At 46.6% G+C, this 25571-nt stretch overlaps 1 protein-coding gene and 1 pseudogene across 1 annotated transcript; both read right to left on the bottom strand.

The window, feature by feature from the left end:
* Positions 1-12: 12 nt before the first annotated feature.
* Positions 13-14231, bottom strand: LOC135548503 (ribonucleoside-diphosphate reductase large subunit-like). Its single transcript, XM_064978184.1, has 18 exons — positions 14002-14231; positions 12205-12293; positions 11927-12104; positions 9352-9512; positions 9219-9258; positions 8862-9024; positions 7080-7221; positions 6744-6827; positions 6366-6527; positions 6147-6226; positions 5861-6062; positions 4870-5019; positions 4530-4751; positions 4320-4396; positions 4037-4172; positions 3808-3903; positions 3454-3642; positions 13-3199 (listed from the first exon to the last, which is right to left on the bottom strand). Exons 1-18 carry the CDS (start codon positions 14018-14020, stop codon positions 3011-3013), a joined length of 2379 nt encoding a protein of 792 aa, XP_064834256.1. The 5' UTR covers positions 14021-14231; the 3' UTR covers positions 13-3010.
* Positions 6927-7046, bottom strand: LOC135548967 (small nucleolar RNA SNORA17; annotated as a pseudogene).
* Positions 14232-25571: the final 11340 nt, after the last annotated feature.

The following is a 25571-nucleotide window of genomic DNA, read 5'->3' as shown; positions in this document are numbered from 1 at the left end:
ACAGACACTATGAAAGCTTAAACCAAGTTTATTCACGCCAAAGGATCGAACAGCTGAACAAAGACATATCTCCACCGGTGGTAATACATACACCCCAATTTGAGTGGTCTCCTCCTCTTTAAACATTACATCTTTATTACTAGGCAGGAAATGGTTATACAGGCAATAAACTGTTCCTTCTCCCGTAAGGTGACCTGACCTCTACCCCCTTCCTCACTCATCCACAGGTCTCTCCCTTTATCAGTGCTGCCACATGTGACTTTTTTCCCCTGCACCCACCATAAACATTCCTCCTACAGATAACCATTAACTTCTGGTATAAACCCTATGGCACTGCTCATGTATCTAACATAACTAATGATTAATAATATTTAAAATCCAAACCCATCACATGCAAATATAACTTGTCTGTTTATAGCCGTATAGAAGACAACTGCTGGGTCTACCCAGGAAGAGCTTCTGACAGACGTGTACTATGGTGCATTGAGTTGATTGGAACCTCTCCAGCATGCTGATAATTATTCATTTACGATTGACTTTGAGTATCCCGGTGTAAGAACCTTTCCATGACATTTCTAATATCAATAACATTCTCAGATCTCCACAAGTGCATAGGGGTCCATTTGGGATTGGGCCCAACACCCACTATAGCACTTCTGGATTTCGGTCTAGAAGATCCAGAGTGAAAGAAGCCCCATCTTCCTAATGCAATGCCTCCCAAGTACCTTGTGCCCATGTATTGGTATTGCTTATCAACTGCAGTGGTGACCCGTCATTCAGGGCAGAGCCCTACCGGTTTAGCTAAAGTAATAAATAATAATTAAAATTCAATTTATTTTCATGTTACCTGTTTTGCATGTTATTTTGGCATTAATACATGTCACATATCAGTTTGCAATAAAAAATATTCAGTTAATAAAGTTGCATACAAACATGGTCTCTTTTTTGCTTTCTTGAGTAAGGCAGCTACAAAATGCATGTGTTTCAGCCTACCGCAGTGCTTTCTGTGGTGGTTTGGCAGCCAGAGGAAAATACAGAGCATAGGGGTTGGTAATGTTCTCTAGTTGCGCCGTGATTGGCTCAGTGTTCTGTCACTCATGGGGACACTACGTCACTGCAAAATCTACAGGGAGAGCTCGAATATTCAAGCAAGCCCCTTGGGTGCTGCCAGAGTTACATTAGAAGTGCCCAACTAAGAAGGCTCAAGGTCATTGGCGACAGATAAAATTACATATCTACAGTAGGTTTGATTGGACTGATCATGTCAACATCATACTTTCAAAATCTTAACTAGCAAGCTAGCAGTCATCTTGAATCAAGTCGACAATCTACTGGCAAATCCTTTTCAATCCTTGTCATATCAAGAGAAATTATAGCTAAAATGTATCAGTGCTCATCGGGCATAAACATTACACAAGTTAGAAATCGCAAATTCAATAATGAGTGGTTTGGAAGGAATCATTGGCTAACTGCAAGCATCGCAAAGCAATCACTAACATGCTATTCAGTGGAGTGGATGTGTGGTCCAAGTCTGGGTTTATGGGCCTCTTTTCCAATCTTAATAAGGATAAACATTCAACATTGGCCATGCTGTCATTCCATCATGACTTCTGCCGCTTTCAAAACTGGAAACTCGGAACTGTAAAATCTCTTTCTAGAGCTCAGATTTGAAGATCACTAACGTCATGATTCAACCTTGTTTTATTCCAAGTTCCCAGTTGTTTTGAAAGCACCAAAAATCCAGAGAATGCCAGACTTATGACAGTTTGACACAATTTGCCCACAAAGGACAGCCACGCCACTTTCCTGTTCAAGTGAGCACAGTACAATAAGGTGAGTCCAAACATGTATACCGCTGCATAAATGTAATGTCAGGGAGATAGTATTACTTAGCTACAGTCTGTTGTGTAATAAGCTGTTAGTAGCCCATGTTTCTCACCCTAATAATTTGGTCTTTTTTCACCTCATAACATAGCCTACAGTTCAGACTTGGTGATGCACATGTAGCCTATAGCCTCTTTTAGAGTAATGTAATCAAATATTGTAAGAGCTTTCATGGTCTACTTATATGTCCCCTTTATTTATCCTACGGTTGACTTGGTACACATGGAGAACACTAAGGGCCCATGTTTTGAGTTCTGTCGCTGAAAATTTCAAAAGTGCTGAGCAAATAGATTGACTAAGTCCATCCGAGCTTGTTCATTGTCTTAATCGGAATTATGGATTGCCTCTTATCCGCTCGTTGTCCCCTTATGCCATAGTTTGTAGATCTCAATTGTCAGTAGAACCCACATTTGTTTAAGCAAGTCAGCTATGTTTATAAATTATTATTTTTATTTTTTAAAAACAGGTCAGTAAATGTGCCTGAATGAACTGTTTCGCTGCCAAACAAGGCTCCGCTGATAGCTAGGTGAAGCAGTGGTAACATGCTAAAATGGTCACTGAAGTACTGTATACCTTACCATAAGTACCACAGGACATTGCATGAATGTCAAAACTTAATTACAAAGCACCCATCCCACAGGTAAAATACAAAGAATACACCACTGAAGTTCTCCTTGAATGAAATTCAAATTATGAAATCCTTAGATTTCCTTAGAAATCCTTAAATTCAAATTATGAAATCCTTAGATTTACATACTAACAATGGAGTTCACACTTTCATTATTTTTTTTTTTAAACACAGAATTCTATACAAATCAAGCAGACAGTATACCCAAGAGCAATAAATAGAAAACTGCTTACAGTTAATAATCTGTGATAAGGCAGACAAAAGCGCACCATGTACAGCACTACATAGGCTACAGTAGCATGCCCACAAAACAACCATAATAGCCTGATCTATAAACCCCAAGCGTGAGCCGATAATCTGACATCAGGGCAGATAACTATGCCATTAACTGGCCTAAAGATAATCAGAGTGGGGTTCAATGATATTGAGGAGTTCAGGGGTCCACCGCAATAGTTAATTAAGTAAAAGTGAGGATAGGAGAAGGAGTTAGGGGCCGGTCTAAGAGCCACACATCAGGCAGTCGTCACGGTTCTCCAGGGAACACACCATAGCGGCTCTGTTGAGCTCCTTGATCTCCTCCTCGTTCTTCACCGACAGAGACTCTTTCAGCTTCTCCTTGTTCAAGGTGAACTGGATGGGGTTGGCTGCAGGCTTGGTCCTCAGGTAGTACATGCCCGTCTTCAGACCCTGAGAAAAGAACAGCAGCATTCGGTTTATATTTAGCACTGCTTTGACCCCCCCCCCCTGTAAGTGCTATCAATCACTCCAAGTGCCAGCTGTCCAGGGTCCTCGGTGTAGATGTCGGCCTGTCACTCATGACACAGGCTCGACACTTAGTCGGACTGCAACGCCTCGAGCAGCCATTTTAGCCCAGGGTTGAGGATAGCCCTGGGCTGGGACCACGTAGTGTTCTATAGATTTCAATAGTCAAGCAGACTCACCTGCTTCCAGCCGTAGAAGTGCATGCTGGTGAGCTTGCCGTAGTTGGGCTCAGCGATGTGGATGTTGAGGGACTGGCTCTGGTCTATGAAGGCACCGCGGTCAGCAGCCATCTTCAGAATAGTCTTCTGGGAGATCTCCCACACAGTCTTATACAGCTCCTTCAGGTCATCTGGGATCTCAGCAATGCCCTAAATAACAAGTAACAATGTAATTAGAACAATGACTACTGAAAAGGATAACACTTCAAATCTAACAAAAAGTCACATGACATAACATACAGTCAATAGGGCATAATTGCACTCCAATTGCTCTTCATTGATTAGAGCTGAAATGTGATGGGTCTGGGTTCTCACCTGGATGGATCCGTTCTGACCAATCAGCTGGTTTTTCATCTCCTCGTTCCACAGCCCTCTCTCTGTTAGGTCCTTCAACAGGTGGGGGTTCACAATCTGCAGGTGACACAAAACCAAAACATTAGCGCTCACACACACCCCCCTACTCAAATCCTTAAAGTGTTTGAGTATGCTGTGTATGTCAGCAGAAGTCTAAGTGTCTGTGGAACCCCCAGAGAGTGATACTGACCTGGAACTCCCCAGAGAGGACTCTGCGGGTGTAAATGTTACTGGTGTAGGGCTCGATGGACTCATTGTTGCCCAGGATCTGGGCTGTGGAGGCGGTGGGCATAGGGGCCAGCAGCAAACTGTTCCTGACACCATGCCTGGAGAAGGGGGGGGGGGGGGTAAGTGAAGTTGTGATGAGACAAAGGCTAGGACATAAGTCCACATGGAGGGCTTGGTTGATAATGTATGTGTTGAGACTAACTGTCGTTGCATCGGTAAAATGGAGGACAAGGTTGATAACTTACTTGGCAATCTTTTCCTTGAGAAGTTTCCAGTCCCACAGGTCAGTTGGGGTTTTGTCCCACATGTCATACTGAAGGATCTAAGGAAAAATGATAACTGTTTAAGCACAAGACACCAACCAGAAAGGCCTGAAATTAACAAGTTAGCCAAAAACAGAAATCCTACACACACTATCTAACATCCCAGTTAGGTTTTAGTGTGGTGGTACTCACTCCTTTGCTGACAGGGGAGCCTGGGTAGGTTTGGTAGGCACCAAGCTCAGCAGCCAGCTCACAGCTGGACTCCAGAGAAGCGTAGTAGATGGTCTCAAATATCTGAGTGTTGAGCTTCTGGGCCTCAGCACTCTCAAAGGGGAAACGCATCAGAATGAAGGCATCAGCCAGACCCTGGACACCAATACCAATGGGCCTGTGGCGCTTGTTGGAGTTCTCAGCCTAGTTAGAAAGAACCGGCATGGGAAATCAGTTACAGGTCAACATGAAGACATAACTTGTAGAACCATCTGTCTTGCTGATCATTATTAGTACCACTACATTTAATTATAGACCATACCTCAATCACAGGGTAGTAGTTGATCTCGATGATCTTGTTGAGGTTCCTAACGATGACCTTGGTGACATAGGCCAGCTTGTTGAAGTCAAATGTTTTCTCTGGGGTGACGTACATGTTGAGGGCGATTGACGCCAGGTTACACACTGCCACCTGAGATTGGGAAACAGGAGCCAGATAGATTAGCATCACACTTTAAAAACAGCTGTTTTGTGTGATCAACATTTATATTCAACAATATACAAATCGAAGGACGTCATTCAAAATGTTTTGGGATTAAGTATGGATATTCTCAGAAAGCAGCCTTGGGTGATAGATAGTAGGGATGGGCATTTTAATTTTTGACTGAGTACTCGCATAATTTTCTTCGGTGTACTAGAGCAAAAACAATTACATAAAATCTACAGTGCATTCGGAAAGTATTCTGACCTTGACATTTTCCACATTTTGTTATGTTACTGCTTTATTCTAAATTTGATTAAATATTTCTCAACCTACACACAATACCCCATAATGACAAAACAAAAACAGGTTTTTAGAAATGTTTTCAAAATTAAAAAAATATGACATTTACATAAGTAGTCAGACCCTTTACTCAGTACTTTGTTGAAGCACCTTTGGCAGCGATTACAGCCTCAAGTCTTCTTGGGTATGACGCTACAAGCTTGGCACACCTATATTTGGGGAGTTTCTCCCCACATATTTTTGGCAAGTAGGCAAACATGCTGCCCCCCAAAAATACACAACACGCACCCTCTATCATATACATACACACATCACCTAGTGCCTTTACATGACATTACATTCACTGAAGGGTTCCAGCCTTTAAAGGTTTCCATTAGCCGTTAATAGCCAGCTTTTGAGGATAATAATCATTTAAAAAAGCCGATGAAAAAAATTGGCACCTGCCAATTGTCTGGGAGAAAATACATTTTGTGCCATTTCAGACACAGCCTCAGTAGTTCCAAAAGTTGAGGTAATCTGTTTCCCTCACCTCATCATGGCTGGTGTACTCTACAATCTCAGTACAGAGGTTACTGGACTTGATGGTTCCCAGGTTCTGATGGTTACTTTTCCTGTTGCAGGCGTCCTTGTAGAGCATGTAGGGGGTGCCCGTCTCAGTCTGGGACTCAATGATGGCGTGCCACACCTGTTGGGCCTTTACCACCCGCTTCACGCGACCCTCTTGCTCATACCTGGGGTAAGACAGGACCAGTGAGACACTGCACACAAAGCTGAAACTGGTATATATCTGGTATGTATCTCTATACCAGTCTTACCTGGTATAGAGATTCTCAAACTCCTCCCCCCAGCACTCGTCCAGTCCAGGGCAGTCACTGGGGCACATCAGGGACCAGTCCTGTGGGTACAATACACCATGAGTACTGATATCTTGAAGATATCAGAAAGAAATAAAACCATTCAATATTCCTTTCTTTATCACTAAATTCCATATCCCGTTTGAACAATTCAGTTTGTACACGGATGTTGCTGCATACCTGGTTGCTCTCCACTCTCTTCATAAAGAGGTCAGGGATCCACATGGCGTAGAACAGATCTCTGGCCCTCTGCTCTTCCTTCCCCGTGTTCTTCTTCAGGTCCAAGAAGTCAAACACATCAAAGTGCCATGGCTCCAGGTACATGGCAAACGCACCAGGTCTCTGAGGAGAGGGGAATGAGCAAGGGAGTTAACTGCCTGATGAATGTACAGTAAACACAGGCCACAGTCTGAAAGACAGTATGCATGTTCTCAAAGCCATCAGCCTTGGGTGTAGAGGATGGGTTATCTCTGCACAGAAGGCTAATGCACATCTGTGAGGTCATCCTGTGGCCAGAGTCAATAACACAAACTCTAGCAAAACTAATTTCTTTCTCACCTTGTTGCCTCCCTGGTCCACGTAGCGTGCTGTGTTGTTGTACACTCGTAGCATGGGAACAAGCCCATTGGAACTGCCATTTGTCTGAAAAAGAAACATGTAAAAAGCCTTAGTTAATGAGAGACTTGCCAAGCGTTACAATGAAAAGGCATTTCTGGTTATTTATAAAACGCCTTCCCCCACCATGTCGGAGCAATCAATCGTCCACTGTTCTGGTTCGTTGGAGTAGACATAGCCATCACTCTCTGCCCCTCATGACACAGGCTCGACACTTAGTCAGACTGCAACGCCTCAAGGGCCAGTCTTATTTATAAAACGCGACCGTGTGATCCTCACCCCAGCGATGTAGCTGCCCGTGGCTCTGATGCAGCTGACTGCCACTCCGATGCCCCCTGCTGATTTTGAGATGAGGGCACACTGCTTCAGCGTGTCGTAGATGCCCTCGATGCTGTCGTCCTTCATGGCCAGCAGGAAACAGCTGAAAATCAACAAGGACAACCCATATAAAACCCATCAAGCACTTTTCTGGTTTGCACCTGAAACGGTCAATGTCTATAGTTTCTAAACTCAGCAAAAAGAAAAAGAAAAAAAGAAACGCCCTCTCACTGTCAACTTTACTTTCAGCTAACTTAACATGCGTAAATATTTGAATGAACATAACAAGATTCAACAACTGTGACAAACTGAACAAGTTCCACAGACATGTATGTGACTAACAGAAATTGAATAATGTTTCCCTGAACAAAGGGAGGGGGGGGTCAAAATCAAACAGTCAGTATCTGGTGTTGCCACCAGCTGCATTAAGCACTGCAGTGCATCTCCTCCTCATTGACTGCACCGGATTTGCCCGTTCTTGCTGTGAGATGTTGCCCCACTCTTCCACCAAGACACTTGCAAGTTCCCGGACATTTCTGGGGGGGTGGCGGCCCTAGCCCTCTGATCCAACAGGTCCCAGACATGCTCAATGGGATTGAGATCCGGGCTCTTTCTTTGCTGGCCATGGCAGAACACTGACATTCCGGTCTTACAGGAAATTATGCACAGAACGAGCAGTATGGCTGGTGGCATTGTCGTGCTGGAGGGTCATGTCAGGATGAGCCTGCAGGAAGGGTACCACATCAGGGAGGAGGTCTTCCCTGTAATGCACACCATTGAGATTGCCTGCAATGACAACAAGCTCAGTCCGATGATGCAGTGAAACGCCGCCCCAGACCACGACGGACCCTCCACTTCCAAATCGATCCCGCTCCAGAGTACAGGCCTCTGTAACGCTAATTCCTTTGACAATAAACACAAATCTGACCATCACCCCTGGTGAAACTAAACCTTGACTCGTCAGTGAAGAGCACTTTTTGACAGTCCTGTCTGGTCCAGCGATGGTGGGTTTGTGCCCATAGGCGATGTTGTTGCCGGTGATGTCTGGTGATGACCTGGCTGACAACAGGCCTACAAGCCCACAGTCCAGCCGCTCTCAACCTATTGCGGACAGTCTGAGAACTGATGGAGGGATTGTGAGTTCCTGGTGTAACTTGGGCAGTTGTTGCCATCCTGTACCTGTCCCGCAGGTGTGATGTTCAGATGTACCGATGTTGTTCCACGTGGTCTGCCACGGCGAGGACGATGAGCTGTCCGCCCTGTCTCCCTGTTGAACTGCCTTAGGCGTCTCACAGTACGGACATTGCAATTTATTGCCCTGCCCACATCTGCAGTCCTCATGCCTTCTTGCAGCATGCCTAAGGCATGTTCACGCAGATGAGCAGGGACCTAGGGCATCTTTCTTTTGGTGTTTGTCAGTCAGTAGAAAGGCCTCTTTAGTGTCCTAACTTTTCATAACTGTGACCTTAATGGCCTACCGTCTGTAAGCTGTTAGTGTCTTAACGACGTTCCACTGGTGCATGTTCATTAATTGTTTATGGTTCATTGAACAAGCATGGGAAACAGTGTTTAAACCCTTTACAATGAAGATCTGTGAAGTTACTTGGATTTTTACAAATTATCTTTGAAAGACAGGGTCCTGAAAAAGGGAAGGTTCTTTTTTTCCTGAGTTTATAATTCAGTAATCATAGCCATTACACTGAGGAATGGTTTATAGTAGGATGGCTGTTAGTAAGCGCTTACCTAGACAGCTGTGGGCGGTTGGTGCCAGCATTGAAGAGTGTGGGGGAAGCGTGAGTGAACCACTTCTCTGACAGCAGGTTGTAAGTCTCAATGGCAGCATCAATGTCAGTCTTATGAATCCCAACTGCCACCCTCATTAGCATGTGCTGTGGTCGCTCAGCAACTACACAATAACAGGACAGATCAGCATGACGGCTGGAGCTCATCTGAACCACATATTTCCACAAGTTGCTCCGATAATGTGTCTGTTTGACCAAGTGTCACTGGTGATGAGCCCTAATCCAACGTAGCATATGTTCATGTCATGAAAATAAGTCAATTCTGACAGGGAGGTAATATATCTATGAGCCAACTCACCTTTCCCATCAATTTTCAGCAAATAGGACCGCTCAAGTGTCTATGTAGAAAAACACACATTTGTTTACTCTCCTACAATTGCAGAATTGACTTAAATTGCTATTGCTCATAAACCATGTACTGTAAAAATTACCTTGAATCCAAAGAAGTTATAGGAGAAGTCCCGGTCAAAGATAATGGCCGAGTTGAGGCGGTCCTTGTTTTCTAGGACAATGTCGAGTGTTTCCTTGGCGACCATGGGAGAGTGCCGTTTGTTTAGCGGGTTGACATAGTTGTATAGATCCTCCACCACATCTGCAACAGCATTGACGAAGAAAATAAGATGGTTAAAAATTGATTTTCCGGATACACTAGTTTGCAGTGCTGTAGTACGCAAGCCCAGGACTGACTCGAGTTCCGATTTTCATGACTTTTGACTACCATTGGTGAATCGGACTTGCATTTGCACTGGAAAGGCTACTATGATAAGCAGAATATTAGCAGCATTTGGGTACGCAGAGCAGCGAGGGTTGTTCTCTAGCTAGTAATAGGACTGATGCGCCACACCGGCACATGCAGCCCATATCAGAAGGTGAACTTCGGTGACACAAGCAATGAGTGTGGGCAGACAGGCTCCACTCCACCACCAACCGTAGGCTAGACATTACGCAAGCAACTCACGTCCCTGTAACCACCAGCCTACTATTTAGCATTGCCTAGTTAATACTATTGTTTTACATTTCATGAAGCTGTTTGTTTCTTGAGTTTAAAAGTAAAAGTCTCTTCCCATAAGTATTGAAAAGTAGGCTGTCTTTGAATGTGTAGTGTCTCTCTACGCTCCCACTTCCCCATGTCTCCCTTTAGTTCACACTCTGGAATAAACATAAAAGAAATATAAATAGCAGAGCGAGCGCCTGTTACAAATATTGCAAATAATACTCTAATCAATCTGACAGGAGAAATAGCCAATTCAGTCTAGAGAACATTCATCCCATCAAAACACCTGTACAAATTTGACATAACTATTGAACATTATATTGGGGCGGCAGGGTAGCCTAGTGGTTAGAGCGTTGGACTAGTAACTGGAAGGTTGCAAGTTCAAATCCCCGAGCTGACAAGGTACAAATCTGTCGTTCTGCCCCTCAACAAGGCAGTTAACCCACTGTTCCTAGGCCGTCATTGAAAATAAGAATTTGTTCTTAACTGACTATATAATCATTTAAATATGTGTGAGAACGTGATTTTTTTCATAAGCTATTGCATATTTCAGGCAAATATGACCATTGTGCAACAGAAGGAAATGCTCACATGAAAAATCATCCCGCCACTAGTTGTTGACAGACACGATTTCTGCCAAATCAATACAGGCACAAATCGAGCAACAGATGATCATCGAGCCAGCAAACAAGCAAGCAAAAAATAAAACAGCAGTAGGCCTAACCAAAACACCAAATGTCTAAAGAACAAACAGTTGTTAAATATTAATGTGGTATACTTTGTTAAACTCAGACTTGAGCACTTGGACCAGAACTTGAGCACTAGGCCTGACTTCAGCCATTGGGACTCTTAGGTGCTTCTAGCAACGCAGGTGTATTTACAGTGCAGCCAGAAAGTATTCAGACCCCTTGCATTTTCCAAATTATGTTACATTAGCCTTATTCTAAAATGTATGCATTAATTCCCCCCCCCCTTCAATCTACACACAATGACAAAAACTCAAAATATATATTTTTTATTACAAAAAATATCACATTTACACAAGTATTCAGACCAAGTCCAGACCTGAATCCAATCGAGAATCTGTGGAGCTGTTTTGCAAGGAGGAATGGGAAGAAATTTCAGTCTCTCGATGTGCAAAACTGATAGACATACCCCAAGCGACTTACAGCTGTAATCGCAGCAAAAGGTGGCGCTACAAAGTATTAACTTAAGGGGGCTGAATAATTTTGCACGCTCAATTTTTCGGTGTTTGATTTGTGAAAAAAGTTTGAAATATCCAATAAATGTCGTTACACTTCAAGATTGTGTTCCACAAGGTGGTGATTCTTCACAAAAAAATACAGTTTTATATCTTTATGTTTGAAGCCTGAAATGTGGCAAAAGGTCGCAAAGTTCAAGGGGGCCGGATAATTTCGCAAGGCACTGTATGTGTATATATATATATATTTTTTTAAAGTCAAGGGGTCTGAATACTTTCCGAATGCACTGTACATACACTAGCATTGGTTTCAATTGTATTGGGTTTCACAAAAACAGTCAGTGGGAAGCCAGAAATTAAATACAATTCCATTTCAATTGCGCCGGTGGGCAGGATTGTTGATCAATATGGTGCAGGGAATTTGAGTCAATATCTGAATGAGCATATTATTAAACATACTTTCCAAGCATGGGTCTGTTATATACCATATTCCCCTCTGCTTACCTCCTGACAAAAATAAAAGTCAATTTGTGAACAAAAAATGTGTACCTGGTCAGAGCTTTTTTCCCTTCTTGCATGAAGTAAGCAGAGATACAACAGGGCACACCCATGGCTTAGACTTACTTTTACACACCATGTTTTTCAAAAACCAAAGTGAGATTGTCAGCTCACTGGCAAGTTAGATATCTGAGCCAGTGAATGTGGTGGCTTAAAATATGCTACTTTGACCGAGCCTGAGCAGTACGCATAACTTTTAGAACAAAGGTCAGAAGAATTAGTTTGAGAGAGAGCAAGTACGAGAGAGACTTACCGCTGAAAACCTTCTTGGTCTCCTTGTGCAGGTTGGAGACTGCGATGCGGGCAGCCAGGATGGCATAGTCTGGGTGTTTGGTGGTGAGTGTGGCAGCGATCTCTGCAGCCAGCGTGTCCAGCTCCACTGTGGTGACCCCATTGTACAGACCTTGGATGACTTTCATGGTGATCTGGGTCTGAAAGGTTTAACAGGCAGAGTATAGGGTTATGGCGCACACAGAAAATGCTACAATTGACAAACATTAGAAATACATTGAACATAAAATGTCAACTTACTGGATCGACAAAGTCAGAGTTGAGTCCATAGCACAGCTTCTGGATGCGGGAGGTGATCTTGTCAAACATGACACGCTCTTGGCGCCCATCTGAAAATTATGTGAAGACTGAAGTGTTAGTCAGAAATCACTTCAATAACATGAATGTCTGCCATGGAAAAAGAACATTGAAGTGAATGTCAGTCACATTTTCCCAAAGCTTTAAAACTCATGACTAGTATCTATGCAGAATAAAAATATAAAAACACAACATGCAACAATTTCAAAGATTTTACTGGGATACTGTTCATAAGGAAAATCAGTCAATTGAAATAACCTCATTAGGCCTTAATCTATGGCTTTCATGTGACTGGGAATACAAATATGCATTTGTAGGTTAAATACCTAAAAATAAAAAATAAAGTAGGTGCATGGATCAGAAAACCAGTCGGTTTCTGGTGTGACCACCATTTTCCTCATGCAGCGCGACATCTCCTTCGCATAGAGTGGACCGGGCTGTTGATTGTGATATGTGGAATGTTGTCCCACTTCTCGTCAATGGCTGTGTGAAGTTGCTGGACATTGGCGGGAACTGGAACACGCTGCCGTACGCGTCGATCCAGAGCATCCAAACGTGCTCAATAGGTGACATGTCTGGTGAATATGCAGTCCATGGAAGTCACTTTCAGCTTCCAAGGATTGTGTACAAATCCTTGCGACATGGGGCTGTGCATTATCATGCTGAAACATGGTGATGGTGCCGATGAATGGCGCGACAATGGGCCTCAGGATATCGTCACGGTGCCTCTGTGCATTCAAATTGTCATTGATAAAATGCAATAGTGTTTGTTGTCAGTAGCTTATGCCTGCCCATACCATAACCCCACCATGGGGCACCTTGTTACCGACGTTAACACCAGCAAACCGCTCACCCACACGCCATACACATTGTCTGCGGTTGTGAGGCCAGTTGGACGTACTGCCAAATCCTTTAAAACGACGTTGAAGGTGGCTTATGGTAGAGAAGTGAACATTCAATTCTCTGGCAACAACTCTGGTGGACATTCCTGCAGTCAGCATGCCAATTGCACACTTCTGCAAAATTAACAGGGATGGTAACACATTTGTGCAAATTTGAGAGAAACACATTTTTGTGGCATATGTACATTTTCTGGAACCTTATAACACTTTACATGTTGCGTTTTTATTTGTTCAGCCAGCTAACGTCCTGTTTTGTAAACCAGAAAGCTGTTTTGGGGAAAAGTAACAAAATTGAAATACTTGAAAATGTTAGTTAGCTACTGTATATATGACTACTTAAGTGATGGGATAATAAATCACTACCAATCCAATGTAGAGGTTAGCTAACCAACATTTCTAACAATTAGGCGCCAAGTTTGACCAAGACTGAGCATTCCTGTCTTGATCTAGTTAACGCGTTCAGTTCGATTTCTGAATTGGTGGGTGAAGTTACCTAAGCAACTAAATTAGCTACGTGGTCTTCAAAAAACATTTTCAATTAATACTGACATGTGTTGACTACTGTAAGCCAACAACATTACATGTGTTATATTATAGCTAACTAACCTTAGCTAACTAGATTACTAGGTTAGCATTATAGCTACGCAGAAAGCTAGATTAGCCAACTGACAGTAGCTAGCAACCAAACTAGGCGAAGTCATTCAACGTGATTAATTTGAAAGTATATACTAACTACAGTAAAATACTCAAGCTTGCTTGTATGAAGAAGCATGAGATCAAGACACAGACGAATGACAAGTACAGTAACTTGCTATAATTCCTACCATAAAGGACCTACCTCGCTTGAGCACATGCATGTTGACAAGGGTTGTTTTCTTGCCAGAGAAAGTGCGAAATATAAGAATAACACTAATACTGTATACAGCTTAGAATGTAGCGGTACAATAATACAATATTTTACGCTAGCAACCACCGCTGACTTCAAATGAGGAGGATAAAGCGCGAATAATTGAAATAACCCGCCACAAAATCCTTTTGCACAACATTTGTAGCCAATCAGAGGAAGGAGGAAGAACGACGCCACAGAACAATGGTTGGTTATAAAACATATTTGGAGAGGCCCAACTCGGCGTAAAATCTGTCTCCATCCAGCAAGTGATATTTTTTTCGTCCACCAAGCAAGGAGCTGTTGTATGGAGGTCAATGAGTTTTTCGAATTTGTTCAACAACAAAAAATGAATGGCTTCTTTTCTACGTGATGTTTATTTGATCAAAAATAAGTTTGGTAATGCTTTACATTGTTACGAGTGTACTGATATAAGTAGAACACGTGACAGTCTACAGCATATTAATGGCATGCGGCTAGTAGGATAGGATCTCTCCATGGAATACAGATAGTTTACAATAATGAGATGTATCCACCAATCCAAAGAAATTATAGGCGGGCGCTAGACACCCCACCGTGCCGTTTTGTGGACAACGACTCCCATTCGTATCTTGTCAGTTTAACCAAAATCTTTGGTTAAACCAATTACAGCGGCTAGTTCTTGTTAGTTTCCGTGTTTCAGTCAGCTGTCACCATAAACAAAATCTGGCGGGATATTTTGAAACGTAGGCTAGGTAATTTGCTTTGTGGGTTGGTTATCTTTGTTTGGCAAACACTGAATTAGACGACATCATCAACCTACTCTACTCAAATAAGGATGATGAATGCTCAGAGACATTTCTTAGAAGACATCTTACAGTAAGAGGACCATAAAACTATTTTAATAAGTTACACCCTTGAACAACATACCGGTATTCACCTTTGCACAAGTCTACTTTAAAATGTTTCCCAGCAAATACACAAATTGTTAGATTCTTTGTTATTCTATCTAAAAATGGGTATATTACAATAGACAATGTGGTTATGGTTAATTTTTAAAAAACGTAGTTAGTGACTGCATTGCTCCTCGTTTTGACAAAATGAACATGGACTCACATGAACAGTGAATTGGGAACATGTGTAATTTTATAATGAAGGTACAATACAACTTTATATTATAAAATACTGTAGCGACCCGCACAGACAGCTGTGTGTTATGTGTTAGGCTAGGAGGTGGTTGTGTTGTACTGACCAGTACCCGGTTTTCGTGGGGTCCGACATGTCAATCAACCTGCTATCTGCCAATCACGGGAATGCCTGGAATGTTCTGATGCCGGGCATCCTGGTGGTTGGCGGAGTGGCGTGGAGGGGGGTTGGGCAGGGGGGTGGAGCATTGGAAGTTAAGACCAGGTTCAGCTTGTGTTCTCTCTCTCTTACATCTGGGCTTCCCAAGAGAAGGTCACGATTGGCTTGTGGGTTATCTGTTATCTTTTTGGCGTGTGCTACGGCCCAAACAGTAGCCTGTGTAAAGTTGGTTTAATAAACCGTCAATTCGCAAACTCAAGCCTCTGTCTGGACAATTGTTAATTTATGATCTAGTCAGGTCATTACATTGGTGTCAGAAGTAAAAACGTTGATACAAGTTAGCCAGCTAGCTAGCTGACTTATGTGGCTAGCTACCGTAGGTGAGAACGGGGATTGAAAATGCGTCGAGGGAATCCGAAAGTGAAGGTGGAGGTAGGGGACGATTATGGCCAAGGAGGTGCGTGTGAATGGACGTCGGGGGTTCTGTCTGAGGAGATCGCCAGGGCGTCGGAGCGCAGAGGCCGCTTGAGGGAGAACGTTAGAGCGATGGCGGCTGAAGCGGGCATGAGTGCTTCGTCGACTGTATTTCGCGCGGATTCTGGTGGGCGGACCGAAGTGGCGACGTCGACGCGGCGTGACGAGGAATCTGGGGCTCAGGATGTAAACAAACATGGCGGCGCCCAGTTCCCGGCTGCGTCCGTATCTGTTAAGACCCCGAAGTATTCCGGTAAGGCGGATTGGGAAGCTTTTCATGCTCAGTTTGAACTGTTAGCTCATTTTAGGGGGTGGTCGGATGAAGAAAGGGCGCTGCAGTTGGCTTTATGCCTCACGGATGAAGCTCTGGCCTGTTTGATATTGATTAGCCCCGAGGACAGGCATGATTATGGTGCTTTAGTGGGAGCACTGAGGAGGCGCTATGGACAGTGTGTACAGCCCGGGCTACTGCGCTCCGAACTGAGTAATAGACGCAGGCAGCCTGGAGAGCCTCTACGGGTGCTAGCTAATGACATTGAGAGCCTCTCTCGGCGGGCATATGCTAACATGCCCCCCTCCGTGCAGAGCGAGCTAGCACGGGACCAGTTCATACAGGCGCTCTCTCCTACGGAGCTGCGCATACAGACCCAGCTGGCTCATCCTGAGTCATTGCAGACAGCCTTGGAGATGGCTTTGGAGAGGGAGCTGATGTGGGCTGGGGCTTCAGCTGGGGCTTTGGTGGGGGTGCAGGGAGACACACCCTCTGTGCGAGCTGGGGGGCAGAGCAGCCCGGAGCCGGAAAAGCCTGCTTGGGTGGCCGAAATGACAAAACTCATTCGGGGTGTGTCGCTACAGGCGGCACGAAACACAAGCCCTGGTCCCAGGGTCTGCTGGGGTTGTGGCCAGCCAGGCCATCTGCGCCGAGATTGCCCCATGTCCCCCAGAGCTCAGGGAAACGCTTCGGGGTCCGCATAGACCGGGTAGTGCAGACCCCTGGCTTTCTATCCCAACCACCATCATCTTCAGGAGGAGCCCACCGGCACAGACGGGGAAGCAAGGCTCCACTTCCCCCAGAAGCAGACGAGGGCAAGCGGATGGAGCCTGTTGTTGTGGTGGGCCGGACCTGTGTTGGGGACTTTTGTCATGTCCCTGTCACTGTGGAGGGGGTGCCCTGCTCCGCCCTGGTGGACACTGGGTCCACAGTAACCCTGGTGAGGCAAGATATTGTGCCAGGTTGGACTCAGTGTGAGCCTACAACTGTGCAGCTCCGCACAGTCACAGGTGAGCTGGCACCCATGAAAGGGAAGGGAATAATGACTCTGACAGTAGGGGGCAGGACTGTGCGTCATCCTGTGTGGGTGGCGGCTGTGCAGGACCCTTGTATCCTTTCTTAGGAGCACAGGCTGCCAGTTAGACCTAAATAGGGGCACACTGAGCTTCCAGGGAGGGACGGAAGTCACCATGGCCCCCCCTAATGTCACATTCACTCAACCCAACAAACCCTTTACTCCAACAGTTAAAGCAGCAGAGACTCATGGCTGCGCCCCCTCCCCCACAGCTGTGTGTGACTTTTCCCCAGTCCCCCTGTCACCTACGGCGGTGTGTTACATTCCCCCAGCTACCTCCATGACACAGCCCTCTGTGAGCCCGGGCCACAACCCCCCAGCCCAGCTACCCCAGATGGGAGAGGAGAGGACACTGTCTGCAGTGAGGGAGATATGGGGGAGGAACTGTGTTGGTCTTGACCCCGAGCAGCAGGAACGGTTGTGGCAGTTGCTGTTTGAAATCAGAGACAGCTTTGCGTTGAGTGAGGAAGAGGTGGGTCAGACTCATCTGGTGCAGCATGAGATCGACACAGGTGATGCTTGACCCATCAAGATGCGTCCCCGCCGCATCCCGCTGGCACGCCAGGAGGCGGCAGACAAGGCTGTGTTGGAGATGCAGCGGGCAGACTTCATTGAGCCCTCAGACAGCCCCTGGGCGGCGCCAGTCGTCATGGTTCTGAAGAAGGGGGGCAAGCTGAGGTTCTGTGCGGACTACAGGCGGCTGAATGAGGTAACCAGGAAGGACTCATACCCCATACCACGTATCGATGAGTCGCTGGACCTGGTTAGGGGGTCCTCCTGGTTCTCCTCACTAGGCCTCCGCAGTGGCTACTGGCAGGTGCCCCTCTCCCCAGAGGCCAGAGCCAAAACTGCGTTCTCCACTAACAGAGGACACTGGCAGTTCAAGGTCCTGTGCTTTGGCCTGTGCAACGCTCCAGCTACTTTTGAGCGTTTGATGGACAGGGTGCTGGATGGCATCCCCCGACAGCAGTGTCTGGTATACCTCGATGACATCCTGGCCCATGGCAGCTCCTTCCAGTCAGCCCTGGGGGCGCTACGGCGTGTGCTGGAGAGGGTGGCTGCCGCAGGTCTGAAGCTCCACCCCGAGAAGTGCCACTTCATGAGGAGAGAGGTGTCCTTCTTGGGCCACCGAGTGGGGAAGGAGGGGATCAGCACCATGGAGGACAAGGTAGGGGCTGTCAGATACTGGCCCACCCCCACCGACCAGCGTCAGCTGAAGAGCTTCCTGGGCCTGGCCTCGTACTACAGGAGGTTTGTACGGGGCTTCTCAAGCGTTGCTGCTCCACTGAACCGCCTGCTGCCGAAGGACAAGGCTTTCACTTGGACAGTGGAGTGTGAGGAGGCGTTCAACACCCTCAAACGTGCACTGATCGAGGCCCCCGTGCTCGCCCCCCCTGACCTCACCTTGCCCTTTATCCTGTACACAGACGCGAGCAATGTGGGCATGGGTGGGGTGCTGGCCCAGGTGGGGCCAGAGGGGGAGAGAGTGGTGGCGTACTTCAGCAAAACATTTGACAAACATGAGCGCCGCTACTGTGTCACCCGGCGGGAGCTCTTGGCTGTTGTGGCTTCCGTCAAACACTTCAAGTACTACCTGGGTGGACTGCCCTTTACTGTAAGGACTGACCACTCTGCTCTCCAGTGGCTCATGTCTTTCAGAGAGCCAGAGGGGCAGGTGGCACGCTGGTTGGAGGAGCTTCAGCCGTATGACTTCACGGTGGTGCACAGGGCAGGGGCACGCCACTCCAACGCCGACGCCATGTCCCGTCGGCCCTGTACTGCAGACGGCTGCCGCCACTGTGAACGGAGAGAGGGACGGGAGAGAGAGCTGCGGGCAGAGGAGGGTGTCTGTGCCACAGTGTGTCGGGCGAGCGGGCCTGTCTACTGCGAGCTGCAGACTGTCGACGTGGCTGAATGGCGGCAGCAGCAGGGACGGGACACAGACCTACAGCCAGTGCTACAGTGGGTAGAGGCGCAGGTGAGGCCACCATGGGAAGAGGTGACAGCGCTCTCACTCGCGACCAAAGGGTTGTGGTCGAAGTTTGAGAGACTGCGGCTGGCTGATGGCGTGCTACAGCGGGCATGGAAGGAGTCAGCTACGGGAGAGGTGGCAGGTGGTGGTCCCAAAAGCATTGCGGGAGGCTGTGCTCCAGAGTACTCATGGGGGGGTGGGGACTGGACACTTTGGGGTCACAAAAACACTGCGCCGTCTCCGTCAGGGCTTCTACTGGGGCAGCACAAGAGGGATGTGGAGGACTTTTGTCGCCGCTGTGACAACTGCACAGCGAGAAAGGGCCCCCAGGCCGCTCTCATGCTCAGCTCCAACAGTTCCCAGTGGGGGCTCCCATGGAGAGGGTGGGAGTGGATGTAGTTGGGCCGTTCCCCACCACAGACAGTGGAAACCGCTGGGTGCTCACGGCCATGGACTATTTCACAAAATGGCCCGAGGCCTATGCTCTGCCTGACCAGGAGGCAGAGACCATCGTCGACGCCCTGACAGCGGGGATGTTCAGCAGGTTTGGAGCTGCAGAGTCCATCCACAGTGACCAAGGCAGAAACTTTGAGTCCCGTGTGTTCGCCACCATGTGAGAGGCTGGGTATGCACAAGACCCGCACTACTCCTCTCCATCCTCAAAGTGATGGCCTTGTGGAGCGCTTCAACAAAACGCTTGGACAGCAGCTGGCCATCGTCTCTTCCAAACACCAGCGTGACTGGGACAAGCACCTGCCTATGGTCCTCATGGCATGCCGCTCCGCTGTCCAAGACTCCACCTCCTGCACGCCTGCCCTCCTCATGCTGGGGAGAGATCCGCACCCCTGCGGAGATGGCGTTTGGTCGGCCCCTGGATAGCCCTCATGTTCCTCCGGGGCCGGAGTATGCCCGGAGACTCCAGGACCGCCTGGAGACAGCCCACACCTTCGCCAGAGAGCAGCTGGTGAATGCAGGTGTGAGGCAGAAAAGGAACTATGACGTGCACACCCGGGGAAGGCACTTTGTGGCTGGGGAGCTGGTCTGGGTCTACAGCCCCCTAAGGAAAAAAGGCAGATGCCCCAAGTTGGACAGTCACTGGTGGGACCCTGCAGTGTCCTGGAGAGGGTAGGGGAGGTTGTGTACCGGGTGCAGCTTCCTCCCAGGGGGAGAAAGGTGGCACTGCACCGGGACAGGTTAGCCCCATACAGAGGGGCCTCTTTTCCCCAAACCCCAGGAACCCCCACAATTCCCCTCTCTGGCAATGACATTCTCCAGGCACCCACCCTCAGGTGCCGCAGACAAGGCTCCAGACAGCCCACTCCCCCGGTCTCCCCCCCTGTGTCACCGCGTGGTTCCCCAGAGCCACGGACTGTATTACCCGTTCCCGCTTCCTTGTCCCCTATATCCCTGCCTTCATCCCCTGGTTCCCAAAGGGGCACTCTGCGACCATCACGGCCACGCAGGCAAAGGAGACCTCCGGGTCGCTTCAGAGACTTTGTTTGTTCCCTCGGGGACGAGGGACTTTGTGGTGGGGGGGCTGTGTAGCGACCCGCACAGACAGCTGTGTGTTATGTGTTAGGCTAGGAGGTGGTTGTGTTGTACTGACCAGTACCCGGTTTTCGTGGGGTCCGACATGTCAATCAACCTGCTATCTGCCAATCACGGGAATGCCTGGAATGTTCTGATGCCGGGCATCCTGGTGGTTGGCGGAGTGGCGTGGAGGGGGGTTGGGCAGGGGGGTGGAGCATTGGAAGTTAAGACCAGGTTCAGCTTGTGTTCTCTCTCTCTTACATCTGGGCTTCCCAAGAGAAGGTCACGATTGGCTTGTGGGTTATCTGTTATCTTTTTGGCGTGTGCTACGGCCCAAACAGTAGCCTGTGTAAAGTTGGTTTAATAAACCGTCAATTCGCAAACTCAAGCCTCTGTCTGGACAATTGTTCATTTATGATCTAGTCAGGTCATTACAATACTAATATAAATATATTATAACCTTCATGAGCATATCTTCCACAATGGCTCCCCATCTCTTCCTGTCCTGGGCTATTTGAATTAGGTGAGTCTTATCTGGTCATGAGCTCAGGCTCAAAAGTTTGCTGCTAGGTCATTCTTGGGCTTTTCATCTTCATCTGCTGTCTGTCCCCAACAGAGGTTACAGACTCGTAGCTGATGGGTTAAGACGGGGATCAGCAACAAGATTCAGCCGTGGGCCAATTTTTTTATTCAGCAGATGGTCGGAGGGCAGAACATAATTACAAATCATATGACCGCAAGAATCCACAAATAAATATACAGGGCATTCGGAAAGTTTTCAGACCCCTTGACTTTTTCCACATTTTGTTTCGTAACAGCCTTATTCTAAAATGTATTTGTTTTTCCCCTCAAACTACACACTATACCCCATAATTACAAAGCAAAAAACGGTTTAGACATTTTTGCTGAAATATCACATATACGTAAGTATTCAGACCCTTTACTCTGTACTTTGTTGATGCATATTTGGCAGCGATTACAGCCGAGTACGAAGCTACATGCTTGGCACACCTGTTTTTGTGGAGTTTCTCCCATTCTTCTCTGCAGATCATCTCAAGCTTTGACAGGTTAAATGGGGAGCGTCGCTACACAGCTATTGTCAGGTCTCTCCAGAGATGTTCGAACTGGTTCAAGTCTGGGCTCTGGCTGGGCCACTCAAGGACAATCAGAGACTTGTCCCGAAGTCACAGATATCGGGTGCACCAATGGTAAAGGTGAGTCTGCACAAAGAGGGCGTGTTATATATACTGCTCAAAAAATAAAGGGAACACTAAAATAACATCCTAGATCTGAATGAATGAAATATTCTTATTAAATACTTTTTTCTTTACATAGTTGAATGTGCTGACAAAATCACACAAAAATTATCAATGGAAATCAAATTTATCAACCCATGGAGGTCTGGATTTGGAGTCACACTAAAAAATTAAAGTGGAAGACCACACTACAGGCTGATCCAACTTTGATGTAATGTCCTTAAAACAAGTCAAAATGAGGCTCAGTAGTGTGTGTGGCCTCCACGTGCCTGTATGACCTCCCTACAACACCTGGGCATGCTCCTGATGAGGAACTCCTGGACAGTCTGTGGTGCAACGTGGCGTTGGTGGATGGAGCGAGACATGATGTCCCAGATGGGCTCAATTGGATTCAGGTCTGGGGAACGGGCAGGCCAGTCCATAGCATCAATGCCTTCCTCTTGCAGGAAATGCTGACACACTCCAGCCACATGAGGTCTAGCATTGTCTTGCATTAGGAGGAAACCAGGGCCAACCGCACCAGCATATGGTCTCTCAAGGGGTCTGAGGATCTCATCTCGGTACCTAATGGCAGTCAGGCTACCTCTGGCGAGCACATGGAGGGCTGTGCGGCCCCCCAAAGAAATGCCACCCCACACCATGACTGACCCACCGCCAAACCGTTCATGCTGGAGGATGTTGCAGGCAGCAGAACGTTCTCCGCGGCTTCTCCAGACTCTGTCACATGTGCTCAGTGTGAACCTGCTTTCATCTGTGAAGAGCACAGGGCGCCAGTGGCGAATTTGCCAATCTTGGTGTTCTCTGGTAAATGCCAAACGTCCTGCACGGTGTTGGGCTGTAAGCACAACCCCAACCTGTGGACGTTGTACCCTCATGCCACCCTCATGGAGTCTGTTTCTGACCGTTTGAGCAGACACATGCACATTTGTGGCCTGCTGGATGTCATTTTTCAGGGCTCTGGCAGTGCTCCTCCTTGCACAAAGGCGGAGGTAGCGGTCCTGCTGCTGGGTTGTTGCCCTCCTACGGCCTCCTCCACGTCTCCTGATGTACTGGCCTGTCTCCTGGTAGCGCCTCCATGCTCTGGACACTACGCTGACAGACACAGCAAACCTTCTTGCCACAGCTCGCATTGATGTCCATCCTGGATGAGCTGCACTACCTGAGCCACTTGTGTGGGTTGTAGACTCCGTCTCATGTTACCACTAGAGTGAAAGCACCGCCAGCATTCAAAAGTGACCAAAACATCAGCAAGGAAGCATAGGAACTGAGAGGTGGTCTGTGGTCTCCACCTGCAGAACCACTCCTTTATTGGGGGTGTCTTGCTAATTGCCTATAATTTCCACCTGTTGTCTATTCCATTTGCACAACAGCATGTGGAATTTATTGTCAATCAGTGTTGCTTCCTAAGTGGACAGTTTGATTTCACAGTAGGGTGATTGACTTGGAGTTACATTGTGTTGTTTAAGTGTTCCCTTTATTTTTTTGAGCAGTGGATATATATATATTTTTTTTTTTATTATTATTTATTGTTCAATGACTGCACCTGCGCTCTAGCTTGGCTGACGTTAGCAAGACTTCCTGTGCTCTGCGCTCAACTGTAATTTCCCGGTCATTACCTAAAGTGCCCATTTCAATCATCATTGACGAAAATATTACAGACGCCTGTGTGTCTTTTGACACTATATAAATGATTCATCCCGCAATGTTTGTCATTATACCTTGATGAAGACGGCTCTCCTTTTTTTTAAGCGTTCCACTCCGCTAGCCAGCACCTCGCTATTTCTTTCGCCTCTAGATTAGTCTATTACCCAGGAAACAGCACCCTACCGACAAAAAGCTCTACAACGATGCCGAATTATAATTATTTTCCTGACACTGGTCAAAGACCTAAACAAGATTACTTTGAATATAGCCAAAGGGAACGTGATAAGATAATTGTATCGGAGTCCCTTTTTGACATGCCAGGGGTAATTATGACCTCTCGAAAGAACTGTTACATTTATCTAAGCGCCAGACGAGAATGCATCAACATATAGTCACTCTTTGTGATTACGTGCGTCAAGGCATTATTCCACGGGGACTCAGGTGAAAAAGAACCATCATTGGGACAGCGCACAGATTTGTGAGCGCTGGTGTGCCATCCTGAACAAATGTTCCATTGATTTAATGACATTAATTGTTGACCAGTTGAAAAATGATATTATTGAAATGTATAACACGATTGAAGAGAAATGCACAGCTCTGCAAGGAGCTGCTAATGATGATGGCATATTCCATGAACTGATAAACTAACCAAGCGTTCCAGGACAAGCTGTCTCAGAAATTAAGGAACTTAAAATCAAGAAATTCAATAAAGACCAGGCAGAGGACAAAGTCTACTTCTGGAGAAACTCTGACAAACGAGGTCCTGCTCCTCTCCATGACAGACGCAGGAGAGATGCCGCTTACTTCTATCCACCCCCGTCTGACCAACGCTCTACAACCTGCGCTTCCAGTGGCACTTTTTCATCCAACGAGAGACTGGGCGGACGGAAGGGCGGAGGTGGCCGCGAACACACGCACCGACGAGATGTCGCACCCGACAGGGTAAGAAGAAGCTACTAGGGGTAGAGGGGCCTGTTCACAAGGTCCCAGAACCTATGGGACTGGGTGTCTTTAATTTATCAAGCAAGATAGAGCACTGCCCAGATCTCCTTGCTTAATAAAGGGTTATCTTTTGTGCCTACTGACACCAACAGTGTGATCTCATTGAATCTCTTGATCCTCTCCCAGAGAACACTTTGTTAGTTACTTTTGAGTTGTCATACACAAATTCCACACGAGGCCGGTCTTGAAGCTATGGAACATTTTCTTCTGCAACGTGACCCTAATGAACTACTCATGCATTATAACATTGGCTGAAATAGTACTCACACACAACTATTTCATGTTTCTAAATTATTTCTTTATTCTGACAACGGGTATTGCTATGGGATCCCTCATGGCTTCTAACTATGCTAATTTGTATGTGGGTTACAGTCTATTTCCAACCCTCTCAAATGTTTTCTTGCCTAACATCATTATTTGGAAACGGTATGTGACGCAAAACAGCTCCAGGCGTTCCATACTTTTATTAACTCCTGTTCTGAGCATCTGAGATTTACGATGCAAACTGATTTGACGTATCAGATTTCTTGATTTTGTGTGACGATAATGTTCTATACAATGATCTTTACAGGAAACCTACTGATCGTAACAGTAAGAGGGATGATAGTTGTCACCAACTTCCCTTGAAAAATAGTTTGCCCTACAGCCAATTCTGTCGAATCAAAATAATTTGTAAAAAGCAGATGTCGACAGAAATATGGCTGAGACTCAAATAAAATTCATGGAAAGGGGGAACAAAAATGGTCAGATTAATACTGCCGATGAGAAGATTCAGAACGAAACATGACCTTAAGGTCGGTCTCGCAAAAATAAGCATTCTTGCGTTCTAACTACCCGCTGTTCAAAGTACTCTGAACAAATGAAGGGAATCGTTCAAACTTTGGCATATTCTAAGATCCGATGATGTTAATGTGTTTTCGGACCTTCCCTTGGTTGTATTGTCGCGGGGCAGAAATCTCAAACTTAAACTCTGATTTACCACCCCACGATATCCATGCACAACGTATTTGCGCC

This window comes from Oncorhynchus masou, chromosome 11, assembly GCF_036934945.1.
Source record: "Oncorhynchus masou masou isolate Uvic2021 chromosome 11, UVic_Omas_1.1, whole genome shotgun sequence".
Classification (NCBI taxonomy): Eukaryota; Metazoa; Chordata; class Actinopteri; order Salmoniformes; family Salmonidae; genus Oncorhynchus; species Oncorhynchus masou.
The sequence above is the reverse complement of the archived record's forward strand: the minus strand, read 5'-3'. Positions and strand labels throughout refer to the sequence as shown.